Source organism: Leiobunum rupestre, chromosome 10, assembly GCF_980474605.1.
Source record: "Leiobunum rupestre chromosome 10, qqLeiRupe1.1.hap1, whole genome shotgun sequence".
Classification (NCBI taxonomy): domain Eukaryota; kingdom Metazoa; phylum Arthropoda; class Arachnida; order Opiliones; family Sclerosomatidae; genus Leiobunum; species Leiobunum rupestre.
Genome location: NC_143393.1, coordinates 42,465,436 through 42,486,729, shown reverse-complemented (window position 1 = coordinate 42,486,729; position 21,294 = coordinate 42,465,436). Strand labels below are relative to the sequence as shown.

The 21,294-nt window shown below is 33.8% G+C and overlaps 2 protein-coding genes across 2 annotated transcripts in view; one reads left to right on the top strand and one right to left on the bottom strand.

The window, feature by feature from the left end:
• LOC149925927 (uncharacterized) overlaps nucleotides 1-21,294 on the top strand; it is a 350,903-nt gene that overhangs the window by 151,994 nt on the left and 177,615 nt on the right. The window lies entirely within an intron of this gene.
• The window catches only part of anne (polyamine-transporting ATPase anne boleyn), a 47,988-nt gene that overhangs the window by 16,982 nt on the left and 9,712 nt on the right, over nucleotides 1-21,294 (bottom strand). Inside the window, exon 2 of the mRNA XM_090162020.1 lies at nucleotides 9,479-9,561. Coding sequence (XP_090018146.1) covers nucleotides 9,479-9,561 — 83 coding nt within the window. The remainder of the gene's footprint in view (nucleotides 1-9,478; nucleotides 9,562-21,294) is intronic.

The following is a 21,294-nucleotide window of genomic DNA, read 5'->3' as shown; positions in this document are numbered from 1 at the left end:
ACATGTACACGAACTGAGTCTAAGCGGATGCATTTTCGGGAAAATTGGTTTTTCTCCCCAATGCTTTTCCTACGGGAATTTTTTTATCCTAACTGTGTTGCAATTCTGAGACTTATTAATAATTTTAGTGTTTGTACTCAACTTGGAATTTTTCATATGATTTTTAGTAAGTTTCCAGGTTTTATTTAAGACTAGGGTCAGTCCCCCTATTATCGGACAACTTATAGAAAATTCATTTTTAAACTAAGGTAAACAGCAGAGAGCCTTTTTTAAACCTCAGAACTATGGAATATGGAACATTATTGACTAGATGCTTTTGAAATTGTTTTAAAAAAATATGTAAATTAGTGCTAAATTGAAAAATTAATTGGCTAGTACGAGTACCTATTATCGGACATTTGGATAATGAATCGGACACCACTGGTCTTTTTATCGGACGATGTACGTTTGGTTCGGACACTAGGAGCTAAGAACCGGACACATGAACTTAAGTTTCGGACACCGGTGCCTTTCAACCGGACAAAGGGCCCTTAAGACCGGACATTGTCTACATTTCCACTGGTTCCGACTTCATCTAGCGTGTTTGGGGCCCTGTTAATAATAGAGCTTCGATACTGGTCCTAGACATCACCGGGTTTCATTGCGGGTCCTCTTAATAAATGAGCTTCTTTAAGGCCCTGTACAACATCGGGCTTCGCTGCGGGCCCTATTAATAATAGCTCTTCATACCGATATCATGGGAACTCGTTACGAGCCCCGGTATCAGCAGAACCTTTTATGGGCCCCTGATATCATCAAACCTCGCTACGGGCCCTAGAAAGCTTTGAGCATCGTTGCAGGCCCCAGATTTTATCGAACCTTGTTATCGGGCCCCAGATATCAATTAAATCGTTAAGGGCCCCAGATAGCATTAAACCTCATTACGGGCCCCAGATAGCATCAAACTTCATTACAGGCCCCAGATAGCATCAAACTTCATTACAGGCCCCAGATAGCATCAAACTTCATTACAGGCCCCAGATAGCATCAAACCTAATTACCAACCCCAGATATCAATTAACCTCGTTACGGGCTCTAGAAGGCATTGGTTATATATTTTGGCCCCTAGACATCATCGAGCCTCGATAATTCACCTCGGATTACAGGTATTTCGATGTAAAATGATCTGGTTCACACTTCTCAGTTGTAACTAATCTAATCGTTCTAGTAATAACTTTTAATGACCTTGACGACTTGGTTCAAGGTCATTGTATTTTCGTTATTCAGTGACCCCCTAAGCGAGCTATGCCACATGAAGAGTTTAGGTTTTTCGTGAATTTCAATATCTCTCGTGGTAGTGTCCTAAAGTTAAACAAAGACCAAATATTCTAGAGGGAGGTCGTTATCTGGGGGGTTTCACCCCTCTGACGTCGGAAAATGTCCTCCCCCCCTTATTTAACTTTATTTAATGAATCGATTCCCGTTTATTTTCCCTTGTTTATAATTTTTTTTACGTTAAATCCTTATTTCCCTGAACTAATATTCATGATAGATGTCTCACAGGCAATCCGAAAATTAGTGTAAGACGTGTCCGATAATAGGGTTTTGATTACAATACGTAGTCGAATTGTTTCTTTGCAATAAGAAAACGCAAAGCCATTTTCACTATAAAAATTTATAGTGAAATATTCAGTCTTTTCATTGATACCAAGAATGTATAATTAACAACTACTAAAGCACTTGAAAATAATATCCAAAAACCGGAGGGAAAGTAATTTCCTCTCTCCCTTCTTAATTTAAAACAAAGAAAACTTAGCGACCCTGTTTCGATGCTGCTTGCTTCTTGCTACAGGGGCCGGCGCCCCTGTTAACTATTTTCCCGTAATTATTTCGCTCGTAATCTACTTTTAAAATCGACTAAAATTTTAAGGCGAGGAAATGAATTCCCCGCCTTTGGGACCTGTATTTGTGCTTGGCCTCGGTTTTCATGTTAGACCACGGCCAACTTTGATCACGCGCTGTTCGCGCTACTACGGCCAACACATTCGTCGAAATTCCGAGTATAATAAAACCATAGTACCACTAAAATCCATTCGTTGCAAAGATGCAAAATATTTGGGTTTGATTTATGATTAAATATAAAATTAGCACCATTTATACTTTGACCTCAAAGTTATACTGGCCAATACCCCCCTCAGACAAAGTTCCACAAACTTAAAATCGTAAGGATTTCCCTAAATATAGAAATAGCTTAAATTTAAATGATTAATAAATCTTTCTTATTCTTAATAGAAGGTTATTGCACTAGCCTAGATAGATACGCAACACAAAGAAATAAAAACGACCCATATCGACGGGTGAAAGTTATTCAAATACTTAACGGACTTTGAAAAGTAACTTCGGGGCACCCAAACGTGGTTTTAAAAGTACTAATAATTCTGATTCGCCAAAAGCTTTATTTTTCCTTTTCGATGGTGTCTTTTTTAACACGATCATCGATGCGTGTTACGAGAGAAAGTGCTCAGAATCGGCTCGTTTAACATGGACTTCTAAACAGGCGATAGAATTAACCTAAATGTACCGTCTATTTTTTGTCTAATAGACTAAAAAACGCTTCAATAAAAACCATGTGATCATTGTGAGGGCTGGTTTTCCAAAGGATCAAAACGACGCCATTTTAAGAGCGCCGATGCGAAAAACGTATATTAGGCTAACGGAGATTTTTTGCGTGATTGACGCAAAAATAATTGTTAGGCCTAAACAAAGATTATAAAGAACTCCGTACCCTAGATTCGAATTTCGAGAGCTCTCCGATTGACGTTTTAGTAACGAAGCGATTACTCACTTCCGGCACGTGACCTCCGAAAACTGGCTCCATCGGTTGCTGTAGGGCGCTATCTACAGTTGGTTACCATGGTAACTATGGAGCTATTTTTTCGGAGTTCCGACAAGAAGTGGATAAAAGCTATTGCGCAAGGCAGTGGTTTTGAATCTAGGGTACTAGCTCTACATTATCTTTGGTCTCAAAGCTGGTTCACATGGGCAGTGTTTTCCGGTTTTTTTCTATTTTCTAGTTTTACAGTGGTTCTGTGCACATCAACAAAATTTGCCCAATTTTACCGCCGCGAGCGCTGCCAGTAAACCGATTTTTGCGTCTCCGACCAAAATAAGTTGTTAGGCCTAAAGGTAAGTTTCCACTAGTGGGCTTCATTATGCATTTTTAAATGTTTGTACCTCTCGAAGTTTCGCGCGCTAGTGGAAACCAAGGCTTACGGAGATTTTTTTGCGTCAACTCTCGCCATTGCCCCGTTTTTGCATTTCGAAAAATTAAAGACAGCAATGAGAAAAAATTGCTTTTATATAGCGAATTTCGAGCCTAGTTAACTCTTTTGGCTTTAATATGGATTGAAGTTGATTTCATTGGCTAGTTAGGCAAATCCAGTAACCCACCAACCGGGAAATATTTAATTTTCGAAGTAAAAAGAGAGAATCTTCTATTAAGGCGGCAATTGAAAGGTTTTTCTCTTCCTAAATAAAACTTTGTTAGCCTCGAAAATGAGGTCAACAACGAGAATAACTCCCCCTACTTTTAGATACCTTTTTACAATTAAGACATTTAATTTTAGGGCCAATGGATCAAAATAAAATGCGAATGTACAAGTACAGAGGTATTATTAATCCCCAGGCACCCGCGCGGCGACAGACACCGAAGTTCACTGGGCCAAATTTTATAGCCCACGTAACCGGCCAATAGATCCACCACCAGCGACGATTTTAAATATTAACTTTAAAAGGGTATTTAACGTAATATCGTAAGTAACATATCATTAAGTGTGACACTTCCTATTGCTTTAATGCTAATTTTCTAACCGAACATTTTTTCGGCACTGATAGTAGGTGGTTTTTTTTGGCTTGTCCGGGGACAAAAAGTGTTAAGTTTTTACCCTAAAACGTTTTATTCGCCTGTTCTCGGGGTAAGATTTACCCTGTCCCGAATTTTGTTCGCTTGTTCCAGAGCTCAAACGTTACACTTTTTACTCCTCCTCGAAAGGAGGTGTAAAGGGAGTAATCTAGCTTATATAGAATATTCGTCTGCTTAAATTTCGTTTCACGAAAACATGACGGGTTTTGAACATCTTCACTTGTGGCAAGCTTTTAATAACGAAAATTCAATTGTTAAATGCTATTTAATGACTTTAAAAGTTGCTTGCTGACTTAGGCCTAAGGTGGTGTCTTGGGTATAAGCCTAGCTGATTATTATTATTATTAAATAAATAAGAAAAATGAGTCCTATATTGATGACTTCACCACCGGTCACCATCTTAAAAACAAAACAAATAAATAACCTTAAACCTTTAACTACTTCCTTCTTACTCCCAACTCGTTTTTTTCGTCAAGATAGAATTGGAGTAAAATGACGTCATAGGGCTACACTTTTTTAACCTGCTCAAAAAACCCAGAACAGGCAAAAAAAACCACCTATTATCGTAGAGCACGTTCTGGAGTCGCGAGGGGCTTTGGCTTTGTTTCGAAGCCCGCGTGCGAATCACGCGCGATAAAAAACATGAGCTCGTGGCGCCGAGATAAAGTTTTTTAATTTTTATTATTTGAGCCTAATATTTCGCTTATCTATCGGAAACCAGATATTTCGGCTTAACGGAAGTCTCCCGTATTTTAGACACTAGAGGGCTCTGCGCTGAAAAAAGATCTTGATTACGCAATAACTATGAAAATCAGTTTGGTTGTAAATCTCGTTAATTGTCATACTTATTGTTACTAAGTTACTTATGGTAATATGCAGTAAATACCCCGGGCAATATAGTGATGAAACACCCTGTATCGAAACAGGTAAGAGAAAGCAGTGTCCCTAATTCCGAGCCAAAGATACTTTTCAAAAGACTTTCTCTGTTAATCGTGGGCCTTACGTCTTTCGATCTTCGGGCGAAGGCGGGAGAGGGAGTGCAGTCAATAGGTGACGATATAGGGCGCCGATTCAAGGTGAGTGGCGGCGACCCTAGTAAGGAACAAAACGTCAATGTTGCGTCACCTTTAGTAAGAGACAAACTTCCTGAAAGATTCGCCGAGCTTACGATAAAATTCTCTATTTATATCCGCGTTTCAGAGTTAAGTGTTGCCCGGGCACGAAAATAACGGAATACGGGAGAACACGTTTGCTAGTATGGCGCCTCGAGGGATGGCACTAACCCACTACCGGAGAGACTATGACGTCACACGCATAAAATTCGATCAAAAGTATATATTAGCATTTTCCGAGACTGATTAAAAGTCGTTGATCTGTCGAAATCATCAAATTGCGGAATCACGGCTCAAGACTTACTCGTGTATCCCTCCGCCAATGCAAATGTTCAATGTAATTAGATTCTTATTCGTTACTTATTTATAAACCATATTGTGCCCATGTAATAGTCACCATATCGTTATATTTTTCATCACGAGATTATTAAAAAATTGGTTTACATCACGAAATTATTAAAAATTGGTTTAAATCACGAAATTATTAAAAATTGGTTTAAATCACGAAATTATTAAAAATTGGTTTAAATCACGCAATTATTAAGAAAACCATAAAATCACGCGATTATTAAGAAAACCATTGGTTTAAATCACGCGATTATTAAGAAAACCATTGGTTTAAATCACGCGATTATTAAGAAAACCATTGGTTTAAATCACGCGATTATTAAGAAAACCATTGGTTTAAATCACGCGATTATTAAGAAAACCATTGGTTTAAATCACGCGATTATTAAGAAAACCATTGGTTTAAATCACGCGATTATTAAGAAAACCATTGGTTTAAATCACGCGATTATTAAGAAAACCATTGGTTTAAATCACGCGATTATTAAGAAAACCATTGGTTTAAATCACGCGATTATTAAGAAAACCATTGGTTTAAATCACGCGATTATTAAGAAAACCATTGGTTTAAATCACGCGATTATTAAGAAAACCATTGGTTTAAATCACGCGATTATTAAGAAAACCATTGGTTTAAATCACGCGATTATTAAGAAAACCATTGGTTTAAATCACGCGATTATTAAGAAAACCATTGGTTTAAATCACGCGATTATTAAGAAAACCATTGGTTTAAATCACGCGATTATTAAGAAAACCATTGGTTTAAATCACGCGATTATTAAGAAAACCATTGGTTTAAATCACGCGATTATTAAGAAAACCATTGGTTTAAATCACGCAATTATTAAGAAAACCATTGTTTTAAATCACGCAATTATTAAGAAAACCATTGTTTTAAATCACGCAATTATTAAGAAAACCATTGGTTAAAATCACGCAATTATTAAGAAAACCATTGGTTAAAATCACGCAATTATTAAGAAAACCATTGGTTTAAATCACGCAATTATTAAGAAAACCATTGGTTAAAATCACGCAATTATTAAGAAAACCATTGGTTAAAATCACGCAATTATTAAGAAAACCATTGGTTAAAATCACGCAATTATTAAGAAAACCATTGGTTAAAATCACGCAATTATTAAGAAAACCATTGGTTAAAATCACGCAATTATTAAGAAAACCATTGGTTAAAATCACGCAATTATTAAGAAAACCATTGGTTAAAATCACGCAATTATTAAGAAAACCATTGGTTAAAATCACGCAATTATTAAGAAAACCATTGGTTAAAATCACGCAATTATTAAGAAAACCATTGGTTAAAATCACGCAATTATTAAGAAAACCATTGGTTTAAATCACGCAATTATTAAGAAAACCATTGGTTAAAATCACGCAATTATTAAGAAAACCATTGGTTAAAATCACGCAATTATTAAGAAAACCATTGGTTTAAATCACGCAATTATTAAGAAAACCATTGGTTTAAATCACGCAATTATTAAGAAAACCATTGGTTAAAATCACGCAATTATTAAGAAAACCATTGGTTAAAATCACGCAATTATTAAGAAAACCATTGGTTAAAATCACGCAATTATTAAGAAAACCATTGGTTAAAATCACGCAATTATTAAAACCATTGGTTAAAATCACGCAATTATTAAGAAAACCATTGGTTTAAATCACGCAATTATTAAGAAAACCATTGGTTTAAATCACGCAATTATTAAGAAAACCATTGGTTTAAATCACGCAATTATTAAGAAAACCATTGGTTTAAATCACGCAATTATTAAGAAAACCATTGGTTAAAATCACGCAATTATTAAGAAAACCATTGGTTTAAATCACGCAATTATTAAGAAAACCATTGGTTAAAATCACGCAATTATTAAGAAAACCATTGGTTTAAATCACGCAATTATTAAGAAAACCATTGGTTTAAATCACGCAATTATTAAGAAAACCATTGGTTTAAATCACGCAATTATTTAAAAACCATTGGTTTAAATCACGCAATTATTTAAAAACCATTGGTTTAAATCGAGTGATTACTAAAAAACCATTGGTTTAAATCGAGTGATTACTAAAAAATCATTGGTTTAAATCGAGTGATTATTTAAAAACCATTGGTTTAAATCGAGTGATTATTAAAAAAAACATTGGTTTAAATCAAGAGATTTTTTAAATCATTGATTAAAATCAAAATATTTCAATGGAAGAATGAAAATATTTAATTAAGATCATTAATTTAAATTATATAACTAATAAAAGCAAAATACCCGGAAATTTGACTGGAAAAGAGCCATTATGTAAAAATCTATAAGATGTTTATATAAAATAAATATGGACTTGGCAGCATGACGTATATAATACGTCACCCATGCAAAAGAATACCAGCATGGCTGCCATAGCCAAAGGTACGGCGTGACGTCATGCTGCCAAGTCCCTATTGAACAAAAAATATAAATTTAACATGTGTCTCTTACGTCACAAGACACAGCATGTAGCACGCTATTTTCACGCGCGCTTGAAAATCCGGAATTCCTCGCGACTATCACGTGCTCCTAGTTTCGTAAGAGTAAGAGACAGTACGTCAAAGAAACCAAAACAATAACATCAAGTTACGTTATAAAAAGATCTATTGCGATTAAATATAAAATATAATATTTTATTTACAATAAAACTGCCAACCCTGCTGCATGAAATAGACTTGCCTCAAAAACGTATATGGATTTTTAAAACCTTGTAAGGGCATAGTTTGGGGCTGTTCACAAATTACGTAACGCAGAAAAACCACTTTTTGGACTCTCCCCTCCCCCTCGTAACAAATGGAAGGACCCCTCTTCCTAAATTACGTAACACATTTCGAACCCCCCCTCCTTAAATTATTATAGTACGTAACAACTATATTAGCTGGTAATAAAGTACAATAAGATCAGGTACTAAATTATATTGTTTGTAATTTACATTTGAAATTACAACTGTATTTTTACGCAACACTTCATACCCATGGGTATGAAATTCTTTTAAACTTGAGTAAACCAATGAAGATGCTTATGTTTTTAATATCTGAAAGTGATGAAAATTTTATTCTACGATATTAAAAATAAGATGTGTTACGTAACATTTTAGTGAACCCTACCTCCCCCCACGTAACAATTCGTAACACTTGCGAAAACTCCCCCTCCCCCTACCACGTTACGTAATTTGTGAACAGCCCCTTCGTACAAAACTAGGTCTACGAATTACCCCTACACATTTACGTGAGAAGTTATTTATTTATGATAAAATAAGAGTACATATTGGGATCACTGCCTTCTCTAATACTAGGCCTGCCGGTATAAAATTAACGGGTGTGGAAGCATCGATTTCAAAACAGACACTAGATGTCTCTTTCTCGAGGGGAAAAAGAGCGGTAAATTCAAATTTTATAAATATTTTTCTTAATGCGCCTCACTATAAGTACTTCTGGCCTCACTAAATGGTCGATTTAGAACTAAAATTAACATCAATTCTAAATTGTCTAATATATAAAAGTTTATTTAGTCTTCATACAAACTGTACATTTTTTTAGGTGAATATCATATTTGAACCATTTTGCGAGAAAGTGGTTTGCTGTGGAATTTTTTGTACTTTGTACAGGGGACTAATTAACTAATTAATTAGTCCATGGTACAGATATCAGTCATACCTTTGGTGTAGTTGTCAAGCAAGGGCCTTACAAATTTAGTTAATAAAATTTTGGTTAGGGAAAGATATTTATCACAGTCTTCACATTTTAGAGACTAAAGCCCAGTTCACACTATACAATTCATTGGGCCACTTAATTGAAACCAACTAATTGTAAGCAAGAAAATTGAAAAGTGTTAACAGAAAAATAGTAACCATTGTTCCAACTTTTTCTATTCACACTGTACAATTTTCTTGCTTATAATTAGTGGGTTTCAATTAAGTGGCCCAATTAATTGTATAGTGTGAACTGGGCTTTAAAATCTTGGAGTTTGATCTCGGTTGAGTATTAGAGAAGGCAGTGTTTGGGTCAAATAGACACACTTAAGAGATAAGTTATTTACTTATAATAAAATAAGAACGAAAAGGTGGTTACCATTTGGTCCTCTTCATTAACGTTGACATAGCTTGTTCCCGGTTTGGTGGGCGGGGGCCCAACCTTTCTCGTTTTGGTCGCATCTGAAATTGAATGAAAAATGGGAATTAAAAATCAACAAAACTAAACACGTTGTATCAGCTACGTGTAGGTGTACTCCGGCTTGGACAACGCGTAAAATTATACCGACAAAGAGTTAATTTAAACTTCTATTTGTGATAGAAGATGAGGCGGTTATTTCTTTGTTAACAGATAAAGAACAGTTTTCATCAGCGCATTTTTCGGTCTACCACCATATTGAAAATGCCGAACCTACTATATTTAGCACACGTAAAACTAAAATATTAAACCATTTAATTTATAATTATATTACTAGATACTTTATTTCGTTACAGTTCAACTAATGTTTTAAGAAATTGACGAAAATATATTCGATATCTACCCGTTTTACCTGCCATTCGACAACGATAAAAATAGTTGACTACGGGCAACTTCAAAACGGCTATATCACCTTGTTCGCGATGAATCGCATACGCAACTAGGCTAAAATGCCACATCAAATCTAAACTCGCATACGGTACAGTTTTACGCGAACACAGCTACGTTCGAAAGAACTTTCACAAGAAAATATTACAACGAAGAACAACAACTAAGTTAAAGGTGAGCCGGATAATCAATACAATCATAAGTAACGTATTAATATTAAGTATGGCACGTCGTATTTTATTAATACCAGGGTTCATACAGCTACTGGCTACCCGATTTCTCTGATAAATCCAGGTTTTCCCACGGATATTTCCCTGATTTATTCATACAGCTATTGGCAACCCGATTTCCCTGATAAATCCAGGTTTTCCCACGAATATTTCCCTGATTTATTCATACAGCTATTGGCAACCCGATTTCCCTGATAAATCCAGGTTTTCCCACGAATATTTCCCTGATTTATTCATACAGCTATTGGCAACCCGATTTCCCTGATAAATCCAGGTTTTCCCACGGATATTTCCAGGTGCAAGATAAAATAAAACTAAGATTGACATAGTAACTCATTTCAATATTGTCATTTAATTTAAATTGGTTCAATATTATCATATAAAAGAAGAAATAAAGTCAAATCTTTAATAAGAAAACTTATTGATGTAAACTTGTACTCATTAGCGCAAAATTTCTGAACCCTCATAAAATTCCACAATATAAAAAAAAAATTGGGAATTTCCCTGACTTTTCGGTCGAAAATCGAATTCCCGGATACTTCCAGGTTTAAAAGGTCTGTATGAACCCTGAATACTAGCAGGTCTGATACTCACTTACACAATAAAATTGTGAGTTAAGTAACTACAATTTCTAAAATAGTAACCAAAAAGTGTCTAATTTATTAGGAAACCCAACTTTTAAAATGGTTAAATTGAGAAAAGTGTCTCAGTATCAGGACGGTAATAGTTTGATTACCGAACTATTTTTTTCGATCCTGACTCTCTCACAGTGACCTTACTTGGAAAAAAATCATTGATTTAAATCAATTTTTATAGTATTTTTGAAATAGAAAAACCTCGCCAATTGCTATAATTTAGGTTTAAATATAATCTTTCTTGTATTTCCCCCCTAATGTTGCATTGGATTCTACCTGTGGGTGGAGATTCCACCTAATTTATTTTGTAAAGTACCAAAATAGGTTTTAAAAAATGAAACTTTTACATGATTATTAGCTTAAATTTAATAAATTAATTATACACCTATATAGATTAAGTCTTTAAAAATGAAAACATATTTGATTTAGGTAAAATTATGATACTAAATTATATAAAACTTTGAAATTTAATTTAAAATAAAAAAATCAATAAAAATCCGATTTAAATAAAAAAATCAATATATTTGATTTTTTTTAAATCAAAAAATTGCCAACCCTCACGATCCCTAAACTTGACGTACACTAAAAATGATATTTGTATAATTCAAAATAAATATTTGTAATATACAAACGAAACTTATTTTTACCTATAATAGGTGGAATAGTCCATAGTGAAAAAGGGTAAAAAAGATAAAAGATAAACTAATTTGAAGGAATTATAAAACTTACAAATAACTCGTACCAATAGGTCTTCGAGCAAACATAAAGACGCGAATCTCGGACCAAAGAGATCTTCGAGTGAAAAATGAGGGGTTGGACATTTAAAGATATCCCGTACACTTTCCAAGAAATACGATCAGAAATCTAAAATCCAACTTGGATTTCTTCAACCCGACGATAAATTGAAAATCCAGAGATAAATCTCGTATATCGATGATAAATCCCGAAATCCGACAAGAAATCTTGGATTTCTTCAAAATCAGATTTGTTTCACCTCGAAATCTGGCAAGATATTCCGAAATTCGATGGGAAATCTTGAAATCCGGCCAGAAATCGATAAATTTCAAAATCCCGAAATTCGATGGGAAATCTTGAAAACCGACGAGAAATCTTAAAATTTCAAAATCCCGAAATTCGATGGGAAATCTTGAAATCCGGCCAGAAATCGATAAATTTCAAAATCCCGAAATTCGATGGGAAATCTTGAAATCCGGCCAGAAATCGTAAAATTTCTAAATCCCGAAATTCGATGGGAAATCTTGAAATCCGGCCAGAAATCGAGAAATTTCAAAATCCCGAAATTCGATGGGAAATCTTGAAATCCGGCCAGAAATCGTAAAATTTCAAAATCCCGAAATTCGATGGGAAATCTTGAAATCCGGCCAGAAATCGTAAAATTTCAAAATCCCGAAATTCGATGGGAAATCTTGAAATCCGGCCAGAAATCATAAAATTTCAAAATCCCGAAATTCGATGGGAAATCTTGAAATCCGGCCAGAAATCGTAAAATTTCAAAATCCCGAAATTCGATGGGAAATCTTGAAATCCGGCCAGAAATCATAAAATTTCAAAATCCCGAAATTCCATGGGAAATCTTGAAATCCGGCCAGAAATCGTAAAATTGCAAAATCCCGAAATTCCATGGGAAATCTTGAAATCCGGCCAGAAATCGTAAAATTTCAAAATCCCGAAATTCGATGGGAAATCTTGAAATCCGGCCAGAAATCGAGAGATCGCGAAATCCGACGATAAATCGAGAAATCTGGGACAAAAGTCACAAAAGTAAAGTTTAACTTATGATCAATAGGACGGTGTTTCCAGAAAAACAAAACCAAAAAAAAATTAAAAGTATATTAAGTGTTTTCTCGGCGTCACGAGCTATAGCTTTTTAGTATTTAATTGGCACCACGTGGACTGGAATTCCAAAATATTTATCGACTCCCGCGCGTACTCTCTGTTTTTAATAAATATAGTTAGTGACGTAGAAAAAAACATTTACACGTGACCTCCCGTATTTAACAGAAACGCCTCTTAAACTTATTTGAAAGAAATTTTAAATCAAAAGGTAGGGTAAGTAAGCCGTTATCTACAAGTTTTTTTGTCGGAATTAATTATTTAAGAATATTGAATTGAAGACAGTGTAACCAAAACCAAGCTACGAAAGACCCGGACTACAATAGCCTATCCAAACCCAAAAAAGTGCATTGTAACACAAATATGCCAGGAATGTCGTAAGGTTGACAATGACACGTTTAATTTGATCCCCCTTGTCCCAAAGACCTTCGTTCATAAAGTATAAGAAAAAAGGACCCTTTTGAGATCTTTTCGAGCGAATAGTAAAAGGAAGTAATTGCCAGTATTTCCCAAGATCGTGCCAATAATGATCTTAGAAAGTGAACGTCAAGATTATCCACCTACGCTGACATCATTTAAGAGTCTATTCGTTATCTTTTGTACTAATCGTGGTGCGTACTTCACATTTAACGCGTACTTAATCAAGCTTATCTACGAACAAGAATTAATTTGGGTTAACGAAGAATGTGTAGACGCGACTGAAACCGATGTTTTTCAAGATTATAGGCTACGATTATAACGTAGTGTTTTTCAAGATTCACTTAGACTACGATTATAACGTAGTGTCTTCCGCCTATTACAGGCAGAAAAGGAGAAGCTTACGCTAGGAAAGGCAGAGGGGCGTAGTTTTTCTAACGGTAATCGGGAGGCGAACCGGGTGCTTGTTCACACATTATCCCATCACTTCCATTTATTCTTGTTACAACTACTAGCAAAATAATGAAATTGTCCACGACTTTATAAAAATTTAAATTAAAAACCAGAGGGACATTATTTAATCGATATGGTATAGCTAAATTTATTAATATTATTATGTCATATCGATTAAATAATTATTATATTAATAAATTTGGCTATACCATATCGATTAAATTATTATTATTATATTAATAAATTTGGCTATACCATATCGATTAATTAATAATTATATTAATAAATTTGGCTATACCATATCGATTACATAATGTCCCTCTGGTTTTTAATTTTAATTTTGATGAAGTCGTGGAGAATTTCATTATTTGGCTATTAGTTGTAGAAAGATTATTAATAATAATAATAATAATCATAATCATAATCATAATCATCGTCAACTAAGCTAACACCCAATTAACCTCACAGGCTTATTCAAATTCTAGTGACTTGTGAAGCCAATTAGCGAAATATATTTCAATAGTGGCAATTTTCCACTATTCTAAAAGTTATATTCTGTTGTAGAAGTTTGTACTATAATTTAATTTTCCATTTAAATAGTCTTTTAACTTAAATGTAGTTTCTACTTAAGAATTATTATATTAGAATTAGATTTTTAAATAAAAATAAGGTTAATTTAAAATGTTAAATTATACTATTAAATAGTTACCAAAAAACTCTAAATTACTTCCGACAATATAGTTCAATATTATATATAAATCCAGTTATTAAGACATCAAATTTGGTGTTGTAACAATTCGTGCGCTTTAAAAAGTATATATATTAAGTTATTAAGACTTAGCATGCCAAAAATATATAGTCCTAATATCGTATATATTATCCAGTTACTAAGAAATTAAATTTGCTTTTGTAACAATTCGTGCGCTTAAAAAGTATATATATTAAGTTAAGACTTTACATGCCAACAATATATAGTCCTAATATCATATATAAATCCAGTTATTAAGATGATTCCAAATCTGTGGTCAGTCAATTAAAAGTGTGAACACTAATATACGATTTACCTCAAATTGAGAACGCCAATCGTCTTCCAAAGACAAGTAAATTAAAATTATCGCGAAATATTTATTTTTCGATTATGTTTTACAATCATAGTAATGATTCGAGACAACACGTCAATACTTCAAAAGAAAGTGTAAGGTTAAAAAAAAGACCCATTAAAGTTGACACAAGAAAAGTTTTAGCTTGTAATTTGAAAAACTGTTTCCCTGTAGAAAAGCAAGAGTTATTTTACACGGAAAACGTCAGTTTCAGGGTGCCAATGAGAGTTACCGAACGGATTTGATTGTAATTATCCCTAATCATAAATAAATGTATTCTTGATTATAGTTTTAACAACAAACAAGACAATAGAATGAAAACTGCTCGTTTTAAATAATTTGAAGGAAATTGTTTTATTTAACAATATTTCCAATTCGTAGGTCAAACATTTTGTAAAACAGGATTATGAAACTTTATTTTGACAACCAACTCACAGAGGAGAGAAGCTACTGGATGACTGAAATACGTTGAACACTGAATTAAAAGATTCACGAAAATAAGGTAATTTAAATTTTCTAAATCAAGTAAATACTCCTTCATTTACATAAATATATTTAAAATTTTATTACATCAAGTTTAAAATGTATTGCGTAATATTATTTTTAATTTCATTTAAATTTAAAATATTTTTTGAAATACCACGGTTTTGGAACGAAGGCAGATAAATTACCATAACATCAGTCGGTTAGAACCGTTTTTCGTGGTTTTACAAAAAACTCCAGGTAAAATGTAATATTAAATATTATTAAACTTTTACATAAATTTTTTTAATGAAATTGTTTTTTTTATTAATCTACATAAGCACGTTTAATATCTGGATTTTTTTTATGAACTGTTAATAAAAATGGAATTATAATTATTCCCGGGCTAAATTTGTAACTTCTCTAATAAAATAATTTTACGAGATTTTCTAGATTCAAGCTATATTTTTTCCATTATTTTTCAAATGAAATTAATTTAGAAAATATTGTTCAAAACTAGAGACGCTTTTGAACTAAATAAAGGCTGCTTCGTTTTGAATTATTACTGAAATATTACACTTTCAAATACTTTTGAAAATGTTTTGAATTTTCCGGTGGTATACCTTTATAACGTCACAATTATTAGTAACATTTTATTTAATATTTCCTACCTGTTCGATAATTTATTTAAATCGCAATGCTATCTTATTTTGAAAAAGATGTACCAATTATGAATAGCGATGCACCGATATATCGTCCTATTTTGCTAATATCGGTATCGGCAGGAATTCATACATCGATGTATGAATTCCTGGTATCGGCCAATATCGGCTTAAGCGAAGCCGATATTGGCCGATACTGGTATTAGAAAAATATTTTCAGAAAAACTTCTAACAATAAGAAAATTCTCGATTAACTAACTAACTGGCCGAGCCACGTACGCCAGACTTCAGAAGCTAGAACACACCTTTTTTAGACAGGGGGTTACGAGTGTAAACAAATAAAAAACAACGATATTCGATTTGCGATAGAAAATATGCATCACGTAAAATGAAAAGAAACATATTCGGTTGTGCTCTTGCAAACATTTTTCATCAAAAATTTATAAAATGGTATGACATTGCACTGAACTGTCTTTTACAATGATTTTATCATATACACTATTGTTATGATAGATAACTTTGTTAATATGGGCCGATATATTCGGCTATACCCATATCGGTGCATCCCTAATAATTAATTTATTTATACTGTAGAGAGAATGATTATATGTTGAGCCGATCATGGCACTTTCGCCTCGCAACGAGAGGAGCCGGGTTCGATCCCAGCTTGTGGCCATGGGGGAAAACTTGCAACCTCAATTAACGCGGAAGGAGGGGTTCCGAGTTATCTCCCTACAGAGATGTATCACGTCGTCTGCTCTCCCTAGCTTTACCAGTGGAAACGGTCGCCACCTTGTGGGGGTTTCTCAATGCTAAAAAGCATTAGTGACGTTAGTCACGTGGTCACTAAAATATCTCTATTGGTTGAAGGGGTTTTCCGCTGAGCTCTTCGGTTTCCCCTTTCCATAAAACTTACGGAGATTAACGAGCAGTGTTCCGAGGTGGAAAGTGAATTTAGTGGCCAATCTGGACAAATGTGGCCAGTAAATATTTTTACCACGGGAAATTATAGAGTAATAAAAAATATTTTAACACGGGAATTTCTGATTTGGGCTGCTTAAGATATGCATAGGAATGGTCAGATTCTGATTAACATTAGAATAGTCTGTTAATTTTTTGGGAATAATTAATTCTAACATTGTAATTTCAGTGTAAACTAAGACATTTTTACAATAATCTTCTTAAAAATTTAATTCCAATTACTTTAAGCTTTGAAATGCAATTTTTATTTATTAGCCACTATCTGCGACTGGCCTGGACTTTTCTCCAAAAAGGTGGCTTTTTAAGAACACTGATAGTGAGTGTAGGGAGCTGTGGCTCGCGTGGCATGAAGGGCTTGCCACCACACTCTTACACAATTTAACACGGCCACCTGGGATAAAGGCATGAAATGTCGCTAGCTGGCTTGGGCCTAGGGTGGTACCTTGGGTATTAGCTTAGCTAATTATTACTGTTACAGGGTGACCAGGGAAAAGCTTGGAAAATTTTATAGGAAAGACAGGAATTTTAGAGGCGAATTATAGGAAAATATAGGCATATAAATAAGCGAATTATAGGAAAATAAAGGAAACTAAAAGAAAATATAGGAAAATAATAAGGTAATTACTATATCGGTATAGAGTGTTGTCGTCTGATACCATTTTGAAAACTTGTAACGTCACAGCTGTAGTGTTAATAGTGGCCGCCATGACAGTTACCGTTTTTTATCAATAGGCAAATTACAATGGTGACGTCGCAGGGTTTCAGACGACAACGCTATACTTTGACTCGAATCACCTAGAATATTGATAATTGTTTGTACCCTGCTTTCTTGAATTGGATCACTTCGCGGATTTCAAGATTGGGTTCGAAAGTGGCAGTTTTTTCACTACATGTTCTATGACACGTACTTCAAAAATTCTCATTTTCAAAAGATCGTGACATTATAGGAAAATAGGTGAAAATAAAGGAATTTATAGGAAGCCATTAAAAATATAGGAAAATATAGGAAGTCTGGTCACCCTTCTATTATTACTATTATTATAAGATGCTTATGTAAAGCAATAGGCCTAGTAGCATTTAAAAAAATTCTGAGATCTAAATTTTTTTTTCTAAAAATACGCCACTTAAGTAAAATCCAAAAATACATGACGAACAAAAGTATAAAAATTATTATTATTAATTAATGCCTTTTTTCATTTAAAAGTAATCTCATATTAAATTTACCCTTACTAGTAACTGTAAAGTTCCGTAAGTCAAACGCACGTTGCTAGTAAACCCGCGTCAATAACAATAATGGCAAGCCAATAAATTTCGTTGATAGGCAGGCTCCACAAATACTCGACTTCCAATCGATAACCCGTCAATACCTCATTATCCTTTACATTATTTATGAAAACTATGACCCTATCATTACAGTAGCGGAAAGTAAATTATTAAATTATAATAATATATTACTATTATAAATTAATGCATCATAAATTTACTTATTATACCGAACATTACCCAATAATAGTAATAATTATTATTGGGAATATTGAACTCTTCGAAAACGTTCTAATAATTTATTTTATAATTAAAATTATATTTATATATATTAGAAAACGTTCTAATAATTTATTTTATAATTAAAATTATATTTATATATATTAGAAAACGTTCTAATTATTTATTTTATAATAAAAATATATTTATATATACATTATATTATTATATTTTAATTATATATATATTTATGAAACCGTTAGATATTTTTCAGCACGAAAAATATTGATTAGAAATAAAATAAAACGGATGGTTTAAGTATGCAATATTAAACATTTAAAAATATATAAAAATTAAGAAAATTATCAAAGCTACCTGTGCATAAATTAATAAGTAAACGTTTTAAAAAACAACGGTATTTATTTAAAAAAAAATATTTAATTTTTATTTATATATTTTTTAAATAAATATTTAATCTTGCACACTAAATCGGTTTTAATTTATTTCCAATCAATAATTATTATTTAATAATTATATTATAATTATCACAAAAATTTATTTAAAAAACAAAAAACAATCGTAATTACCAATATCTTCGTGCCCAATGGCAACCGCAAGAGTCATTTCAAAATAATCGCGAGATCGAAATTCGTTTGTAAAACAGATTGCATTCCTGGGGACTTTAACAGCGCCGTTATTTTTAAATTCTCAAAAGTCGGCCAAAAATAAAAAATAAAATGACGAAAAAAATAGTCAAATGAAAATCTGCGAAACTCGCAAATGACCGTCGGCATCAACGTCCCTCGCCGAAATAACGAGATTTCCCAGCCGAACGCTGCTTATAAATACTTCCACAAAAAGTGTTTTACACGCGAATTGCTTCTGTCAATACGATAACACCAAACTTCAATGAATAAACCAGAACTAAAATGTGTGGAAGAGTCCGTACCATCGTTAAAAGGGGGGTGACATTTGGGGGGGGGGGGATGGAGGAAAACTGGAATTTACAACCTGCAAAGAATAATTAGATCTGCTTACTGCCTTCTTGTAGAACTCACTTCACTGTCAAGTTGGCAAAAACGAAGAATAGCCAAGGTATATTGTTGGGTCTTCTTTAAGGGGTGTTTCATACAGGAGGTCTCGCGTTACTATTTTCAAGACAAGATTGTCCGATTTAAATAATTTACGTAACTTTAGTTTTAATTTTAAATTCAATTTGAAAAGGGTTGTCAAAAAACCGTTTTTTTTTATAAGTCGTAACCGGTGGCTTAAACCGGTTAAAGCCATTAATAAAAAATGCCCAAATTGCTTAAATTGCCTGATTTAGAAATTACGTTATTGCGAATGACAGTACCTTTACATTGTGAGGTATAGCAGACTTACTTGTTGAGGTTAGCGGTAATAGTTAGTGTAGGGAGCTGTTGGCTCGAACGCGTGGCATGCAGGGCTTGGTACCAACCTCCTACGCATTGTAACCCGGCCACCTGAATTAATGGCTTCAAAAAGTCGCATGATGACTTAGGCCTATGTTGGTGCCTTGGATATTAGCCTAGCTGATTATTTTTTTTATTTACCCGCTTTTATACCCTAACATGGCGGCGTATTTTCACGCGCAAAATGAATTTGAAGATCCCCTAAAGCCCCATTTTCATGCTCGCTCGTAGCGGATAAAAATCGACAAAATCCGCTTCCACTACACACTTTTTCACTTTCCGCGTCGATCTGTTTCAAACAGATATTTTAGGTTTATTTTCACGCTTGCGAGTGGCGGATGCGAATTTTGACAATTTTTATCCGCTACCAGCGAGCATGAAAATGGGCCTTTATAGTCTTAGTCGATAGCTACGCCGCAAAATTTTCGTTTTGAAAACGAAAACATTTGAGAGAGTTGGCCGTTTTCGGTCTATCGAAATCTGGCAGCCTTGCCTGCCCTCCGGCACGCCGCAGAAAATATTTTACTAACCTGATCGGCGGCGTTTTGACCGTTATTTTGAATTATCGACTAAGACTATTGCTTATATCTAGCTCTCATTACTTGTGACAAAAAGTGAAGGTTAAGTTTTAGTTTTTTCAATATTTCTAAAAGATTTATCAATTTTATTTTTAATAAAAACGAAGTGGTTTTAACCATGGATTAAATTGGGTGGATAAATCCGGCTTAAGCCAGGGTGGTTTAAACCAGTCTGGCTGGATCTTGGATCATCTTGCCAACCCTGGCTTACGACAGCAGCATACAACGTTGAAAAATCAATAAAATCAATAGGCTTTTCTATAAAAAAGCTACGCTTGCTGAACTAGTTTTTGCGTAGCTCATTCGTCACGAAATACGGAGAAGTTCAGTTCAGTTTATGCTTCAAAACAGGGTGCCTCGTCGAATTTACTCTTATGTCCAGGGCTTTTCGAAGTGAAACGTCATCAATGACGCAGCAGCAACATCAAATAATTCAGCCAATGTTACTTTATAGAAAGGAGTATTGAAATCAATAAAAATCCGATTTAAATCAAATCGATTTGGTTGAAAAATTCTAAAAAAAATCAATAACCCTTTTTGAAGATAGTTAAAACTCTAGCAAACCGACATTTATTACGATGTAAATTTTTTAACAGAAAGACGAAATTTAATTTCAATTAAAGTTGAAGTACTTATTTCAATATTAAAGAGGAACGGTCAAGCTTTAACCAGTTAGATAGCCCTATAGCCCATTATAAACTAAAATTTATGGCGAAAACCGAATCAAAAAATATTGAGTGGTTAATTTTTAATAAAATAAAGAAATTTCGGTTAATCGAAAAGCGCGCGTCCGCCGCGACACCTGGTGAGAAGTCGGTGAGACAGAAAAACAACGTAAAAGCGCGCACTGCTGAAGACCTAAGCCTAAATTGCGCGATTTTAAAACTTAGGATAGTTCGCAAATCGCTCATACGGGGTTAGGGGCGCTGGCGGCAGTCCCTAAGATGGCAGCGAAAATTCTATTTTTCGTTTTAACTTTTTGGGCCAAAAGCTATTTTTTCAAGACAAAAAAGGTACGTGTTAGTATATTGAACGTCTTGTTA